The 15,389-nt window shown below is 41.0% G+C and overlaps 1 protein-coding gene across 5 annotated transcripts in view; it reads right to left on the reverse strand.

Annotated features, from left to right (window-relative positions):
• DIXDC1 (DIX domain containing 1) overlaps window positions 1-15,389 on the reverse strand; it is a 79,128-nt gene that overhangs the window by 4,430 nt on the left and 59,309 nt on the right. For all 5 annotated transcript variants that reach the window (XM_027563761.1, XM_027563758.1, XM_027563759.1 and 2 more), the window contains 5 exons: window positions 15,045-15,134; window positions 14,547-14,708; window positions 13,974-14,040; window positions 1,726-1,831; window positions 505-613 (listed from right to left, as the gene is read on the reverse strand). In XM_027563761.1, coding sequence (XP_027419562.1) covers window positions 505-613; window positions 1,726-1,831; window positions 13,974-14,040; window positions 14,547-14,708; window positions 15,045-15,134 — 534 coding nt within the window. The remainder of the gene's footprint in view (window positions 1-504; window positions 614-1,725; window positions 1,832-13,973; window positions 14,041-14,546; window positions 14,709-15,044; window positions 15,135-15,389) is intronic.

A 15,389-nucleotide genomic window follows, 5' to 3' on the forward strand; every position in this document is an offset into this window, starting at 1 on the left:
GTTTTGCTCTACACAGGAAGCAGAAAGTTTTCTAAGGTTTGGCTATAGAAAGAAAAAAGACCCCAAAGCCAAGCTTTTCTTCAATGTGGGTTCTTTATTTTCCCTAACAAAACTTTTTCCTTTTTTTTAAATTTTCTGGCCACACCCCAGGGCATGTGGGATCTTAGTTTCCCAACCAGGACTCAAACCTGCACTCTCTGCATTGGAATCACGGAGTCTTAACCACTGGGCTGCCAGGGAAGTCCCCAAAACTTTTTCCTTTTTAAAATAAAAATTCTAAGTTTCATCAGAGTGATTAAGTCCATGAACTAATGAAGCTATCAACTTCTTGGGCCATTCCCTGAAACTTCTCGGTCTAAAGTAGTCAACTGGCTTGAGGCACTGGGAAACTCCACTGCCCTGGTTAGGGAATTCTGGTATTTCTGGGTACTAGATCTTAAGTAGGAATCTGTAGAGTTCAAGAACAACCAGCAATACCACTCAGACTCCCCTTGGGTTCTGTACCTCTTCCTTGACAGTGCCAAACTCAGGATCCAGTGCTTTGAAGTGATACCGATGATTTCCTTCCCGGTCAATAGCCGCTTTAAAATCCTTCAGTGTCACCTCCCCCAGCCTGCAACAAGAGGAGAGAACACTAAAATAGACTGTTTATCAGTGGGCTGAAAAGATAAGATGCTAGTTTTAAACCCAGGCCCCTGTCAAAGTCTCTGCTGGGAGAAACAGCATGGCCTTGTTAGGTCACTGGCCTTGGTAACTCAAATGATTCTATTAGCAGAAGTTAGGGAGTTAGTCACGGTTAGGGAATGTAAAGTGTGTTAGTCGCTCAGTTGTGTCCGACTCTGCAGAATTCTGCAGGCAAGAATACTGGAATGGGTAGCCATTCCCTTCTTCAGGGGATCTTCCCAACCCAGGGATAAAAGCTGGGTCTCCTGCAATGCAGGTGAATTCTTTACCATCTGAGCCACCAGAGAAGCCCCATTAGGGAATGTAAACAGCATTACAAATGGGACAATCTGAGAATTTAAAATAGATTTACTGCTTTGACAGAAGCCAAATCACTTTTTTTTTTTCTGTTTCACTCTGAAAATAAGACACAAAGTGTCTGCAATCTAATTTGTTAAACTATCAGTATGTCTAAGTTCTCTTGATTTCCTTCTTTGCAGCAATTCCATTTCTCCAGGCTGGGAGAATTCAAACTATACTACTTTACTTCAGAAAGCTCCCCTCTAACCCAGACCCTTTAGGAACGGTAAATCTTAACACCTCTCCTCAGCAGTTGGTTCCAAAAATTAAAAATCTTTATTACAAAGCCATCTACCTTAGAAAGGAGTATATTAACTGAAAAGTTTGAAGGTTTTTAACATGAATTCTCTTTAGATTAGTTGTAGTCATCCAATAGCAACAAAGGTCAATAAGCAATAAATAGCCCTGGAATGCTAGGCTGTAATCCATAGCTCTCAGCAGAAGCTATCTTGAGCACTTTAAAAACTGTTATTCCTGACTTGGAGCATCTTTGTATATCAGGACTGGAAGCATTATTGTGTCTACAGCAGATCCTGACATGTCCCTTGTAATGCTGAAGGTTAGTGGGGAAGCTGGACCTCGAATCTCTATTTCCTGTGCCCTTCTCACTACTCTGCTACACCTTGCAGCTGGTTAGGTGGGCAATAACTAATGATTCTGCCTTCCTGTCCTTTTTAAAGAAATAATGATTCAGAATCTCACCTCTTTGGTATATTAACCATGAAGGGTGTAAGTGACCGGTCAGTAAAATAGAGCACTTTCGTGCAGGCGCTGCTGACGGTTGGAGAACTCTGTGAGTGAGGCAACTCTGCAATCAGAGAGACACCTTGTGGTCAGAACATTCAGTTTGCTTCCAGTAACCCATATGATTTCCAGTTATTCAAAATGTCCCAGGGGAAAAAAAAAAAAAAAAGTCCCAGGAGAATGAAGCTGCCTGAGGTCATAGCACAATTTTGAAACCCTTGCCAAACACCTTGTCCATAGGGTGTGACCCATAGGAAGTCACCGCTGGGGCCACTAAGACAGGAGGTGCTTCGGACATGGATGCTATCACAAGGACCATCCCTTTTCACCTGTTCCAGGTGATTCTAGCAGGGGAACAGCAACTGTTCTGACAGGCACTGCTGCCAAGAGTCAAAAGAGGTCAGAGAAGCCAGGCAAGATTTCAGGTAGGGGACTTCTCTGGTAGCACAGTGGATAAGAATCCACCTGTGAATGCAGGGGACACAGGTTCAATCCCTAGTCTGGGAAGATCCCACATGCCATGGGGCAACTAAGTCTGTGCACCATAACTGTTTAGTTGCCGTGAGGCACGTGGAACCTTCCAGGGCCAGAGATCGAACCAGTGTCTTCTGCATTGGCAGGTGGATTCTTAACCACAGGACCACCAGCATAGTCTCAGTCCCCACAGTTTTTAACTCAGATTTCTTGATCCATACTTTGTCTCTCTTCTTTGAATAGGTACTGATGGAAAAAGCAATAAATAGCCCTGGAATGCTAGGCTGTAATCCATAGCTCTCAGCAGAAGCTATTTTGAGCACTTTAAAAACTGTTATTCCTGACTTGGTTCACTGATGCTCAGTGAATTACTTATGATTATGAATTTAAGAGAACAGAAGAGACCAGTTAAAAAGTTTTATCATCAGGACCAAAAACAAACTTTTATTAAAAACATCTCCTGCAATTCCAGATACACAGGTTTTCTTAACTTATTCTAGGCCATTGATCCCAATCAAACTGGCAACAACCAGAGAATAGTTCTAGGAAGAGTTTTTATTTTTTTTAATATTTGTTTATTTGGCTACACTGAGTCTTAGTTATGGTGAGCTTAGTTGCCCTGGGGGAATATGGAATCTTAGTTCTCCAACCAGGGATCGAACCCCAGTCTCCTGCACTGCAAGGCAGATTCTTAACCATTGGACCACCATGGAAGTCCCCAGGAAGGGTTTTTTTGTTTGGGGTTTTTAAGGCTTTTGTTTTTTTTTTTTCGGCTGCACCTCACATTTTGTGGGAATCTTAATTCCCTGACTAGGGATCAAAACCAGACCCTTGGTGTTGAAAGTGTGGAGTCTTAACCACACTTGCGGTTATTAACCACCATGGAATTAACCACCAGGGAATTCCTAGGAAGAGGTTTAAAATAAGGAAGTAGGAGAGATGAATAACACAGAGAAGAAAAACAAGGGAACATTCTCTCTCTGCACAGTAATCAGTTAGTTTTCAGAATTTTTTTCAAAGAATGCCATTTATTGAAACCTGCATGCCATGATGCTCCTTTGACTCCAGCACCAAGGGCTTGGCACACAGCAGTTTTTTAAATAAAACATTCACTTTTATCATTAAATTTTATGATTGATCTTTTCATTCACTCATTCAACAAACAATTATTGAGGACTTACCATGTACTAGATTTTGAGAATATAAAATTAATTATATGTGACCTCTGATCTCAAAGAGTTTATAGTCCAGTACAGATGACAGGTGTGATAACAAATAATTGTTGTTGTTATTTAGTTGCTAAGTCGTGTCCAACTCTGCAACCCCATGGACTATAGCCCACCAGGCTCCTCTGTCCATAGGATTTCCCAGGCAAGAATACTGGAGTGGGTTGCTATTTCCTTCTCCAAGGGATCTTTCAGACCCAGGGACTGAACATGTGTCTCCGGCTTGGCAGGTAGATTCTTTACCACTGAGCCACCTGGGAATCACCTAACAAATACTTAATACATTAAAATCAGATTCGTACAAACTGCAAAGGAAGACCAAAGATGGAGTAGTTAATTCTACCTGGAAGAGGTCAGAAACTTCCCTTAGTTAAATTGTTTAAACAATTTGAGAATTGTTAAACAAAGCACCTAAAAAAATGATCATATGTAGAATTTGGAAAAGGCATTCCAAGAATGATGGATACTTATAAAGGCATGAAAAAGGATCACGTATCTATAAAACTGGAAGTTGACTAGTAAGGCTTGAGCATAATACCTTGGGAAGTAATGGAAAATGAGGATAATAAGGTAGGCAGGCCCAAATCACAAAGGACTCTGCCAGGCTCAGACATTTAGATATTAGTCTTAAGCTCTAGGGAGATATTAAAAGGAACTGATATGATCAGACTGGCATTTTAGAAAGGTCAATCTAGCAGCAAAATAAAGGGTTGGATGGGAGAAATTCTGGAAATGGTGATCCCATTGAGAGGCAATTAAAATAATCTGAAAGGTGAGGAAGGGTAAGATATAGCCCTGGAGCTAGAGAAGGGATGAATTTGAGAGAACTTTAGAAGATAAAAGTCTTAGTACTTTGGATATAGTTGAATGTCAAGGATAAAAGAGAAAGTGAAAAATAACCAAAATTTATGATCTAGGAAATAGATTCATGGTAGTTACCTAAGACAGGGGAACAGAAGTGTCATCCATTTAAAATGTTTACTGGGTGCCTATTATGTATCAAGAACTAGAGATGCAAAAATAGTGAAAAGTGAAAGTGTTAGTCGCTCAGTTGTGTCCGACTCTTTGCAGCCCCATGGACTGTAGCCCACCAGGCTCCTCTGTCTGTGGGATTCTCCAGGCAAGAATTTACTGCAGATAGGCCTTAAAGGAGGGATTAAAGTTAAATGAGGTTATAAGAGTGCACCACTTCTCATCCCAAAGAACTGGTGCCCCCATACAAAGAGGAAGAAACACCAGAGCTCTCTCTCTACCATATGAAGACACAGCAGGAAGCTGACTGTCTGCAAGCCAGGAAGAACACCCTCCCTCAGCAAACCTGACCACACTGGCATCCTCATCTTGGGACTTCCAGCCTCCAGAACTATGAGAAAACAAACTGCTGTTAAGTCACTCAGTCTGTGGTGTTCTGTTATGACAGTCCAAGCTGACCAATAAAATGTTATACACACACTTTGGGTGAACTGGAGGGTAAGAGTACGTCAGATGTCACACAGAAGCCTGGTAGATAAAGACAGGCGTGGTAAATAGGTCACTGATGACATTAATGAGAGGACTTTCGGGTGACTAGTGAAGAAGGCCGAGTTGGACTGCACAGACTCTTTGAGTAAAAAAGAAAAAGCATAATGAGAGAGAAATAGTCTTACTCCACTTTAAATCATATTGATAAAATGATCACTGTTGTTTCAGGGTGACATTACTATAGAAGTTATATACGAAAACCACAGAGGGAGTTCTCGGGTGGCCTGGTTAGGATTTGGTGCTTTCACTGCGGAGGCCCGGGTGTGATCCCTGTTTGGGGAACCATCTTCTATGCTGCGCGGCGCAGCGAAACTATACATAAATACATAAAAGTAATTTTTAAAAATCTTGAAAACCTCAGAGAACAAATGACCCAGAAACACAGTGTTGTGTATATGTATGTGTAAATAACATACATGATTTTAAAAGGCATCACAAATCAATTTTAGCTTTTATACTGACATGTATGGTTCATTTGGAGTCAATTTTTTATATGTGGCATGAAGTGTGGGTCAATGATCTTTTTTTGATATGGGTCTTTAATTGTTCCAGGACGATTTGTTGAAAAGCCTACCCTTGAGCCATCAAATAGATTTTGCACTGTTATTAATAATCAACTGGTCAAATTCAGTGAGTCTGTTTCTGAACTTTCTATTCTGTTCCAGTGATCTCTGTGTCTGTCTATGCACTTACAATGCACTGTGTTGATTACTCCAACTTCATAGCTAGTTTTGAAATCAGGTAGTGTGGCCCGCCACCTCCTTTGTTTATTTTTCTCAACTTTTTTTTTAAACTATTCTAATCTCATCCATGTAAACTTTAGCATCAGCTTGTTTATATCTACAAAAAGTCTGACAGGACTTTAAAACATATTTATTGGGCTGCTCTGGGTCTCAGTTGTGGCACTTGAGATCTTTTGCTCAGTTCAGTTCAGTCACTCAGGGGTGTCCAGCTCTTTGCGACCCCATGGACTGCAGTACACCAGGCTTCTGTGTCTATCACCAACTCCCAGAGCTTACTCAAATTCACGTCCGTCGAGTCAGTGAGGCCATCCAACCAGCTCATCCTCTGTCGTCCCCTTCTCCTCCTCCTCCTTTTGCAGCATGCAAATTCTCAGTTGCATCAGGTGAGATCCACCCTGACCAAGATCAAAACTCAGACCCCCGGCACAGAGTCCTCGCTACTGGACCGCCAGGGAAGTCCCCTGTTAGGTATTTTTTTAATTTATTTAATTGGACGATAACCCTGTTAGGATTTTTATTGGAATAACATGACGCTACAGATCATTTGGGGAGAATGAACCATCTTCACAAGGTTGAGCTATATTTATCCCATCAAACAAGGCTGTTTCCCAATTACTATAATACTGATAAAGAATAATTTTCTAAGTGGTAAAAAAAAAAAAATGTCATAAAAACCAGATTATTTTTTAAAATGTACCATCTCCCTTGTTTCTATTTGTTCCATATATTTTTTGTTCCTTTTCTCCTTTGTCTTTTTCTCCCCACCTTTGGAATGTGTGTATATATGTACGTGCATATCTGTATATACATACAGGGGCTTCTCTTGTGGCTCAGATGGTAAAGAATCTGCTTGCAGTGCAGGAGACGTGGCTTCGATCCCTGAATTAAGAAGATTCCTTAGAGAAGGGAATGCTACCCCCTCCGGTATTTTTGCCTGGAGAATTCCACAGACAGAGGAGCCTGGCAGACTACAGTCTATGGCATCACAAAGAGTTGGACACAACTGAGCGACTAAGCACTCATGCAGATATGTGTCATACTTCAAAACCCAGTATGTTTAGGTTCTCAGTTTGGATACATCACTTCAACATGTAAATGATATTTTAAACAGTGAGATATTTTACTTTTTTTTTTTTGGTATTGGATTATTTGTACAATTTCTTATATCTGCTATTAACTTGTTTATTCTTTAAAAATTTAGTGGTTGTTCTTAGATTTATATATATATCTTTAGTCAGTCAGCTTTCAAAGGATATTATACTGCTTCACATGTAAGAGCTACAGAAGTTACAACAGTAGAGTCCTAATTCCTCTTTCCTGATCTTTGTATTACTGTCATACATTTCACTTTCAAATATGAAATAAACCAGTAACACATCAATACTATTTTTGCTTAAACAGCCTATTATCTTTCAGAGTAATTAAAAATAAGGGGTAAAAAGTCTTTTATATTTTCCTTCATTCTGCTGCTGCTGCTGCTAAGTCGCTTCAGTCGTGTCCGACTCTGTGCAACCCCACAGACGGCAGCCCACCAGGCTCCCCCGTCCCTGGGATTCTCCAGGCAAGAACACTGGAGTGGGTTGCCATTTCCTTCTCCAATGCATGAAAGTGAAAAGTGAAAGTGAAGTCGCTCAGTCATGTCTGACCCTCAGCGACCCCATGGACTGTAGCCTTCCAGGCTCCTCCGCCCATGGGATTTTCCAGGCAGGAGTACTGGAGTGGGATGCCATTGCCTTCTCCAGAAATTCCTTTAACATTTCCTGCAGTGAAAGTCTGTTTGTAATGAATTCTCTTGGGTTTTGTGTATAAAAACATATACTCCAGCTACAGAATTCTAGGTTTTTTTTTTCCTTTCAGTACTTTAAAGATGTTCCCCCACTATCTTATCTACCTGCAGGTTCTGATAAGAATTCTGTAATTCTCATTTTTGTTTTTCTGTTTGTAATATTTTCCCCCATCTCTGGTTACCTTCGAGATTTTCTCTTTTCTTTGATTTTCAGTAATTTGACTCCTTTATTGTCATTGTTATTCATACTTCTTGCAATTCTCACAACTTCTTGGATCTGTGGTGTGATGTCTTTATATATTTTTGGAAAATAACTGGCCTTTATGTCTTCAAATGCTTCTTCTGCCCTGTTCTGTCTCTTTTGGATCAGAGATTCTAGTTACATGTATCTTCATCCATATGGATATTATCCCATCGCTACCAGGTTGTTTTTCCTCTCGCCTACTCTTTTTCTTTTTGTAGTGCAGTTTGGGTAACTCCTATTCAAGTTCACTGATTCTTTCCTTAGCTATGTTTGTTGAGTCTTCTGATGTACCTGCTCAAGACACTCTTCATCTTTGTAATATTTATTTTTATTTCTAGCATTCCATTTGACTCCTTTTCATAATTTCCATCTCTCTGCTAAAATTCCTCACCTGTACATGCATTATATAAACATTTTTACTTCAGCCATTAACACAGTTCCTAAAAACTCCTCTTCTGATGGTTTCAATATCTTAAGTCATGTGTGAGTCAACTCTTGAATAGACCCTTATTGACTTCTGACAGTGGCGTGCATTTTTCTTGTTCCTGTGGATGTCCCATAATTTTTTTATTGACTGTCAGATTTCCTGTGTAAGACTGTAGAGACTAAGGTAAAAAATGTTTATGTCTAGAAATGGGCACATTGCTTGTTCTTCCCGGCCACTGGTGGGAACAGCGGAATCAGTCACATCAGGAGTTGAGCTGAGACTGGAATTTTTGTTAAAGTTACTTTCAGTGCACCATCACCTTCACATTTCTCTAGGGTTATGTTAAGGAGCTGCACCCCCGCAGGGTTTTCCCTTAATACCCTCAACTTTATCATTATTAGTTTGGTCACACCATGCCGCATGTGAGATCTTAGTTCCCTGACCAGGGATTGAACCTGCGCCCCCTGCATTGGGAGCACCAAGTCTTAACCACTGTACCAGGAGGGAAGCCCCCACCCTCAACTGCAGACTTGATTTGTGTGCCCCTCCCTCAGAGGCAGACTGCTGGCCCTTCTTACACAGCACTTGCTCACCCTGTGGGGAGGGCTGAGGGAGGCTTCTCTGTGATCCAACCTTAGTCTTGAGGTGGGGCTTTCTCAGTGATCCTACCCTTTCCCCAGTGGAAGGCAACCTCTAATGATCTGAGCCCAAGGCAGTTTGCTGCCACTCCCGGCGGGGTTGAGAGTTCTTTTATTCTTTCTTTTTCCCCACTAGCTGAAGTAGGTCTTCACCTTTGCCTGAGATGGGGATGAAGGGGAAACAGGACTTGCTGCCCTTCCTCAGCAGTTTAAAACTTTTGTTCTTTAAGGGATCAAGGCCCAGATGGTTCTTCATGGTTTTTTTTGGCAGTGGCAGCCAGTCCCTCCTCTGAGCCCCCACCCCCAAAACAGATTTCTCTACACTCTGTTCCCACAACCAGTCTTTGCCATAAGCACCCAAATGGAGGTCAACAGAAGCGTCAGCAAGCAGGTGCAAACTCTTCTTGCATTTGTGGCCCCCAGGGTTCCTAGTCTCTGCCCAGCCTTTTACAATTTATTAAAATCTTAGCTGAATTCCTATCTGTTTGTACAGTGGCCCCATCTTTCTCCTGCGCTCTGCCATAAGTGAGCCAGTGCTGGTATCCTATCTGTGCTTGGAGGCACTGTTTACCTTTCAGGCTGGTTGGCTGCCCTCTGATTTCATCTCTCTGATGGATTTAAGACAGTTATAATATTTTAGACTATTCAACCTTTTCTGTTAGCACAGCTCCTTGCAGGCTTATTATAATTCACTTTTTAAAAAACTGAGGTATAATCCATGTAACACAAAACTCACCATTTTAACAACTTAAAGTGTACAATTCAGTGGTACTTATTACATTCACAGCCATGTGTAACCATCACCACTATCTAGTTCCAGAACATTCTCATTATCTGAAAAAGAAACCTCATACTCATTGAACTCCCTTCCTAATCCTGACATCTGTCTAATCTACTTTCTGTCTCGATGGATTTGCCTATTCTGGATATTTCATAGAAAAGGATCCTTCCAATTTCTGCCCTTTTCTGTTTGGCATCTTTCACTTAACATTTTCAAGATTCATTTATGTTGAGGCAGGTATCAGTAATTCATTCTTCTTTGTGGCTGAATAACATCCCATTATATGCATATATGCAGAAACTGTTTACCCTTTTATCGACTGATGGACATTTGGCTGTTTGCACCTTTTAGCTATTGTGAATAATTCTGCTATGAACATGTGTGTACACATTTTTCTTTTTTGAACACTTGCTTTTCATTCTTTTGGGTATACACCTGGGAGTGGAATTGCAAAGTCATTGAGTAATTCTATGTTTAACTTTTTGAAGAGCCAGCAAACTGTTTTCTACCATTTTACATCCCTATCAGCAATGCACAAAAGTTTCAACTTCTCTACATCCTCACCAACACTTTTACTTATTTTTTCAGAATCATCAGTAGGCATCAAGTGGTATCTCATTGTGGTTTTGGTTTGCATTTTCCTAATAACTAACAACGTTAAGCATATTTGCATGTGCGTATTGGCCATTTGGGGCTTCCCTGGTGAATCAGCAGTAAAGAATCTACCTGCAATGCAAGAGACGCAGGAGACATGGGTTCCCTGGGTGGGGAAGATCCCCTGGAGGACAGCATGGCAACCCACTCCAGTATTCTTGCCTGGAAAATCCCATGGACACAGGAGCCTGGTGGACTACAGTCCATGGGGTCACAAAGAGTCAGACGCCACTGAAGAGACTGAGCACACGCACATAAACCTTGGCCATTTATTCATCTTCTTCGGGGAAATGTCTATTCAAGTCCTTTGCCCATCTGTTATTAATATCAGATTTTTTTTTTGGTCTTCTGTTGCTAAGTTAGAAGAGTTCTTTATGTAGTTTTTATCCTAGGCCCTTAATAGATAAATGATTTTGAAATATTTTCTCTTATTCTGGTTGTCTTCACTTTCTTGATAACGTTCTTTGGTCCAAATAGTTTTTAATTTTGATGAAGTCCATTTTCCTATTTTTTTCTTTTATTGCTCATGCTTTTAATGTCTAAGAATTCAAGGTCATGAATATTTTCCCCTGTGTTTCCTTCTGAGAGTTTTAGTTTTAATACTTATATTTAGGTCAATGATGCATTTTAAATTAATTTTGTACATAATGTGAAGTACAGGTCCTTCTTTTGCCTATGGATATCCAGTTGTCCTGATGCCATTTGTGGGAGATACTATTTGCTTGTCAAATTATCATAGATGTGTGGGTTTTATCTGAAATCTCAATTTATGCCACTAATCTAATGTGCATGCCTGCTAAGTTGCTTCAGTCATGTCCCTATGGACTGTAGCCTGCCAGGCTCCTCTGTCCATGGGATTCTCCAGGCAAGAATACTGGAGTGGGTTGACATGCCCTCCTCCAGGGGATCTTCCTGAACCAGGAATTGAACCTGGTCTCCTGCAGCTCCTGCAATGCAGGCAGATTCTTTACCACTGAGCCACCAGGGAAGCTCTCACTAATCTACTGTATTAGTTTTAAATTAATTATTGTTGTTGTTGTTTTCCCTTAAGAGTAAATTGCAAGACAGGAAGTAGGTTCAAAGAGAAGATTTCAGGAGATTTGGCCATCATGAAAAGGAGAAAGAAAGGGCACAGCCTTGCATCTCTCATATGACACGCTACACCAGATTATCCACATATAATATTTCACTTAATGTTCACAATCCTTCACGATTATCTCCATTTCAAAAACACAAAAACTAAAATGCAAGGACGGTCATTAACATTCTTGCTCATGGTATACTCTGCTGAGAGCTACAGCTGCATCCCAGATCTGTTTGATTCTACACTCTTTTGTTTTCCCCCTCTATTGTTTTGTTTCCAGTTTTGGACATGAGTTTTGAAGTGTCTTCTGACCTGCAGAGAAGATATCCAGCTGGCATTCAAAAATACAGCCCTGCAGCTCAGAAAACGCTTGCAGTTAGAGATGAAAGTTTAAAAATAATTGGCATACCAGAGTGGTTGAAGCCATGGAAGTAGAAAGGATCACAGATAGAGAATATCAGAAGGCCTAGGTCTAGACCTCCAGTGGAATCCCAGGGCACAGTCAAGGGTTAGGCAGAGGAGGAGAAGAGGAGGACATTGTACCTCGAGACTACAGTCTAGTGAGGCCAAGCACCACGTCCATCTTGTTCATCTCGAGATCACTAATGCCTAACAAGAACTCTACATAGTGAATGCTCAATAAATACTTGTTGAACGAATTAACTGGTTGGTACTAAAGTTAAAGGAGAGGAATGTTTCCAGAAGGAGACTATTCAAAGGCAGTAAATGCTTTTGAAAAGTCAATGGAAGATAAGGTATGAAACATGACCACTTTGATTAGGCAACAAGACAGTCAACATGGACCCAAGAAAAACATGAAGTGGAGTAACGAGTAAAAGACCAATTAGTGGATTAAGAAGTGAAGGGGAGGTAACAATGAAGAAAGAGCACTTGGAGATCATTCTTTCAAGAAGTCTGATGCAGAGGAATAAGATAAATAACTCAGTAGCTAGAGGGTTATCAAATTGCATGAATGTTTGTATTTTTAGATGAGAGGCATTTCAGCTTATTTGTCAATATTGGTATTGAATTAACACTCCATTTTATAAGAAACTGTGAATTTATTTGCAGTCTTTTAAATAAGTAAGTCATATACAGAAAAGAATTATTCCAGGGAGGGAGAAATTTACTAGACTTATGAAAAAGAATCTCTAAATATTTAGACCTAGGTACACTGGCAGTTTAAACTAACCTAAAGAAAGTACTAAAGAGGACAAGGATAAAATAAAAAGCCTATCAAGAAAACGGAAATGACTGGTTCAAAACAATGCTAGAAAAAAACATTGAAACTAATTTGGGTACTAATAGTCTATTTCATGGAGAAGGCAATGGCACCCCACTCCAGTACTCTTGCCTGGAAAATCCCATGGATGGAGCCTGGTAGGCTGCAGTCCAAGCAGTAGCTAAGAGCTGGGCAAGACTTAGCGACTTCACTTTCACTTTTCACTTTCATGCATTGGAGAAGGAAATGGCAACCCACTCCAGTGTTCTTGCCTGGAGAATCCCAGGGACGGGGGAGCCTGGTGGGCTGCCGTCTATGGGGTCGCACAGGGTCGGACACGACTGAAGCGACTTAGCAGCAGCAGCAGCAGTCTATTTCAGTCTCAGTGTAAATATCTCATTCAAGAGAAAAAAATATATGGAGGTTTGAGAACACTATCTTATCTACTCTACAAAAAATATTTTACCTTTCACATTTGGGCAAATACTTTCTTTAAGTGTTTTACTTTAGCCTTATTAATGTGGTTTTAAAAACTATCTTTAACATATAAAACTGGTTGTGGTCAGCCTTTCACTATTTGGTTTTTATAAATTATTATTTAGATACTTTTAGATCAGGCCTGGGTAAACTATAAAAGATAAGAAAACATGAATGCTATTAAACCAAAAGGTAAGATATGAAGTAAAATAGAAATTACCAGGCAGGGTAGATTTCCCAACATGTTAGAATTAACAAGGAAAAAAAAAATATAACACAGTTAAGTTCAAACAAATTGAATGACCTATGCACTCAAAAGTTTTGGAAATCCCCAAAGAAATGAAACTTCTTGCCTCTGAGAAGAACTGCAAATTTTCTCTATTTGAGACTTTCAAGTGATCTGTATATGTGTTTGTTGTTTTATATTTTGCTTCGTTTGGTGTAACTGTTTGGAGCTTGTTTATTTCCAAAGATATTTTGTTTAAGATATTTTAGCCTTTCTGAATCAGCAGCATCCTGCATGTGGCTAAATGGTACTCGGGGTAACGGTGGTGGTGATAATGGTGGTATGATCTTCACACTCCTAGAAGCAACTCGATTCTAGTATTGCTACAGAACAGTGCATTATAAAGGTGAAGTACGGGGACTTCCCTGGTCTTCCAGTGGGTAAGAATCCACCCTGCAATGCAGGCAATACAGGTTCAGCCCCTGGTTGGGGAACTAAGATCCCACATGCCTTGCCACAACTAAGACAGGATGCAGCCCAAGAAACAGAACAAATGAGTGTGAAGAATGTGGTACTGCTTTTTTTAAAAAGAGAGTGAAGTACCACAAGAAAAATTCTGTCTCCAAAATATTAGTAGCATATAAATACTAAATTTCTGATCTAATATGCTAGGAGTCCTTACTGAGCAATACGGAGTACTTACTTGAATTAGGGGGCCAGGACTCCCGGTACTCACTACCTGCTTGAGTTCTGGGTGACTTGCCCCGAACCTGGGGAGTGACACAAAATCACAAGAGCTATGATCAATGGGAGAATTTAACCAAGAAATTTGAATCATAAAAGTATACTTAAAATATATACTTTTCTACCACAGCTTTTTCCACAGAATATAAAATTGGATGTGTTTATCCTAGCAATAACAATGTACATATATAAAAAGCATTCTAGTTTTCAATGCATTGTCTCATATATTTCCTCAACCAATGCCAAGCTCATTCGGGGGGAAGAGGATGGAGAGTAAGCAGTAAAGGGAGACCTGTGGGTCAAGAGCCACAATCCCTTAGACAGCTACCCAGCTGCTTAGAGTTATCTGTGAACTCCCTCCTTGACTGTCATACCATGATGAACGGTCAGCTCCCCTGAGAGGAAAACCAAAGAGAAAAGCAACTGTAACCTTCAGCAGGGCCTTCTATCTTAGCACTGCCTTCATCTATATCAAATTGACAAGAGCAGGCTTCTTCGGGGGATGAGAGAAACATCACAGAAAGAGGGTTACCCTTCTTTCTTGCTTCCTCTGGGTCTCCACGGCATGCAGGCGCTCCATGAGGCTGGAGATGCCCTGCTCCAGGCTGTCGATGGTGTGGTGCTGAGGGTCGTGGCCACTGAAGCTGGTGCGTAGGCTGCGGAGGGCGTCTCGCACAAGCTGCAGGTCGCTGCTCTGTGGGCAAAACCATGGGCCCGCGGTGCCACCTTATTAACCACATCCCAACCGTGGGGCTCAAGAGCATACAGGGGAGGGGTTTTCAACAGATCTCTTATTTTTGATGGAGGAGGTGGAAATTGTAGGAAAACTTTTTCCTCCATAGACGCGAGCCCACTGATGGCTCACTAATTCTTAACTTTGGATAGTAAGTGCCTCACAGCTTTACACACCCAACAGATGCAAGAATTGGGGAACAGGGATATAAAAGGCCGACTCCACTGGCGATGACTAGGGTACCCTTTTGGTTTTGGCTGGAAGTGGCAAGTCTGTACTCAAATCCTAAAGACATACCCCTCTGTGAACGACTGAAGCAGCTCCTTTTCCTGCCGCTGGAAGGAGAAAACCATTGCTTTGAGAGCTGTGATTGTTGTAGTTGGTCACCTAGAGCAGCAAGAAGAAAGGATGCTTGTACAAGGGAAAATTCCAAAGCAATTCCTCTTATTTTTCTTCTTTACACGAATCACTTCCTGATGTAGTGCAAAGATCTTTTTCCCTTTGGTTCACTGCTGTATCTCCAATACCTGACACTCAGAAGGTACTGCTGAATGCAGAGTTAACAAAATGAAAACCTCCATTTGGAGTCCCTCGCCTAGCCTCTGCCTGGCCCCAGGAAGGCCTGAGAATGCTGCTCCAGCA

This window comes from Bos indicus x Bos taurus, chromosome 15, assembly GCF_003369695.1.
Source record: "Bos indicus x Bos taurus breed Angus x Brahman F1 hybrid chromosome 15, Bos_hybrid_MaternalHap_v2.0, whole genome shotgun sequence".
NCBI lineage: Eukaryota > Metazoa > Chordata > Mammalia > Artiodactyla > Bovidae > Bos > Bos indicus x Bos taurus.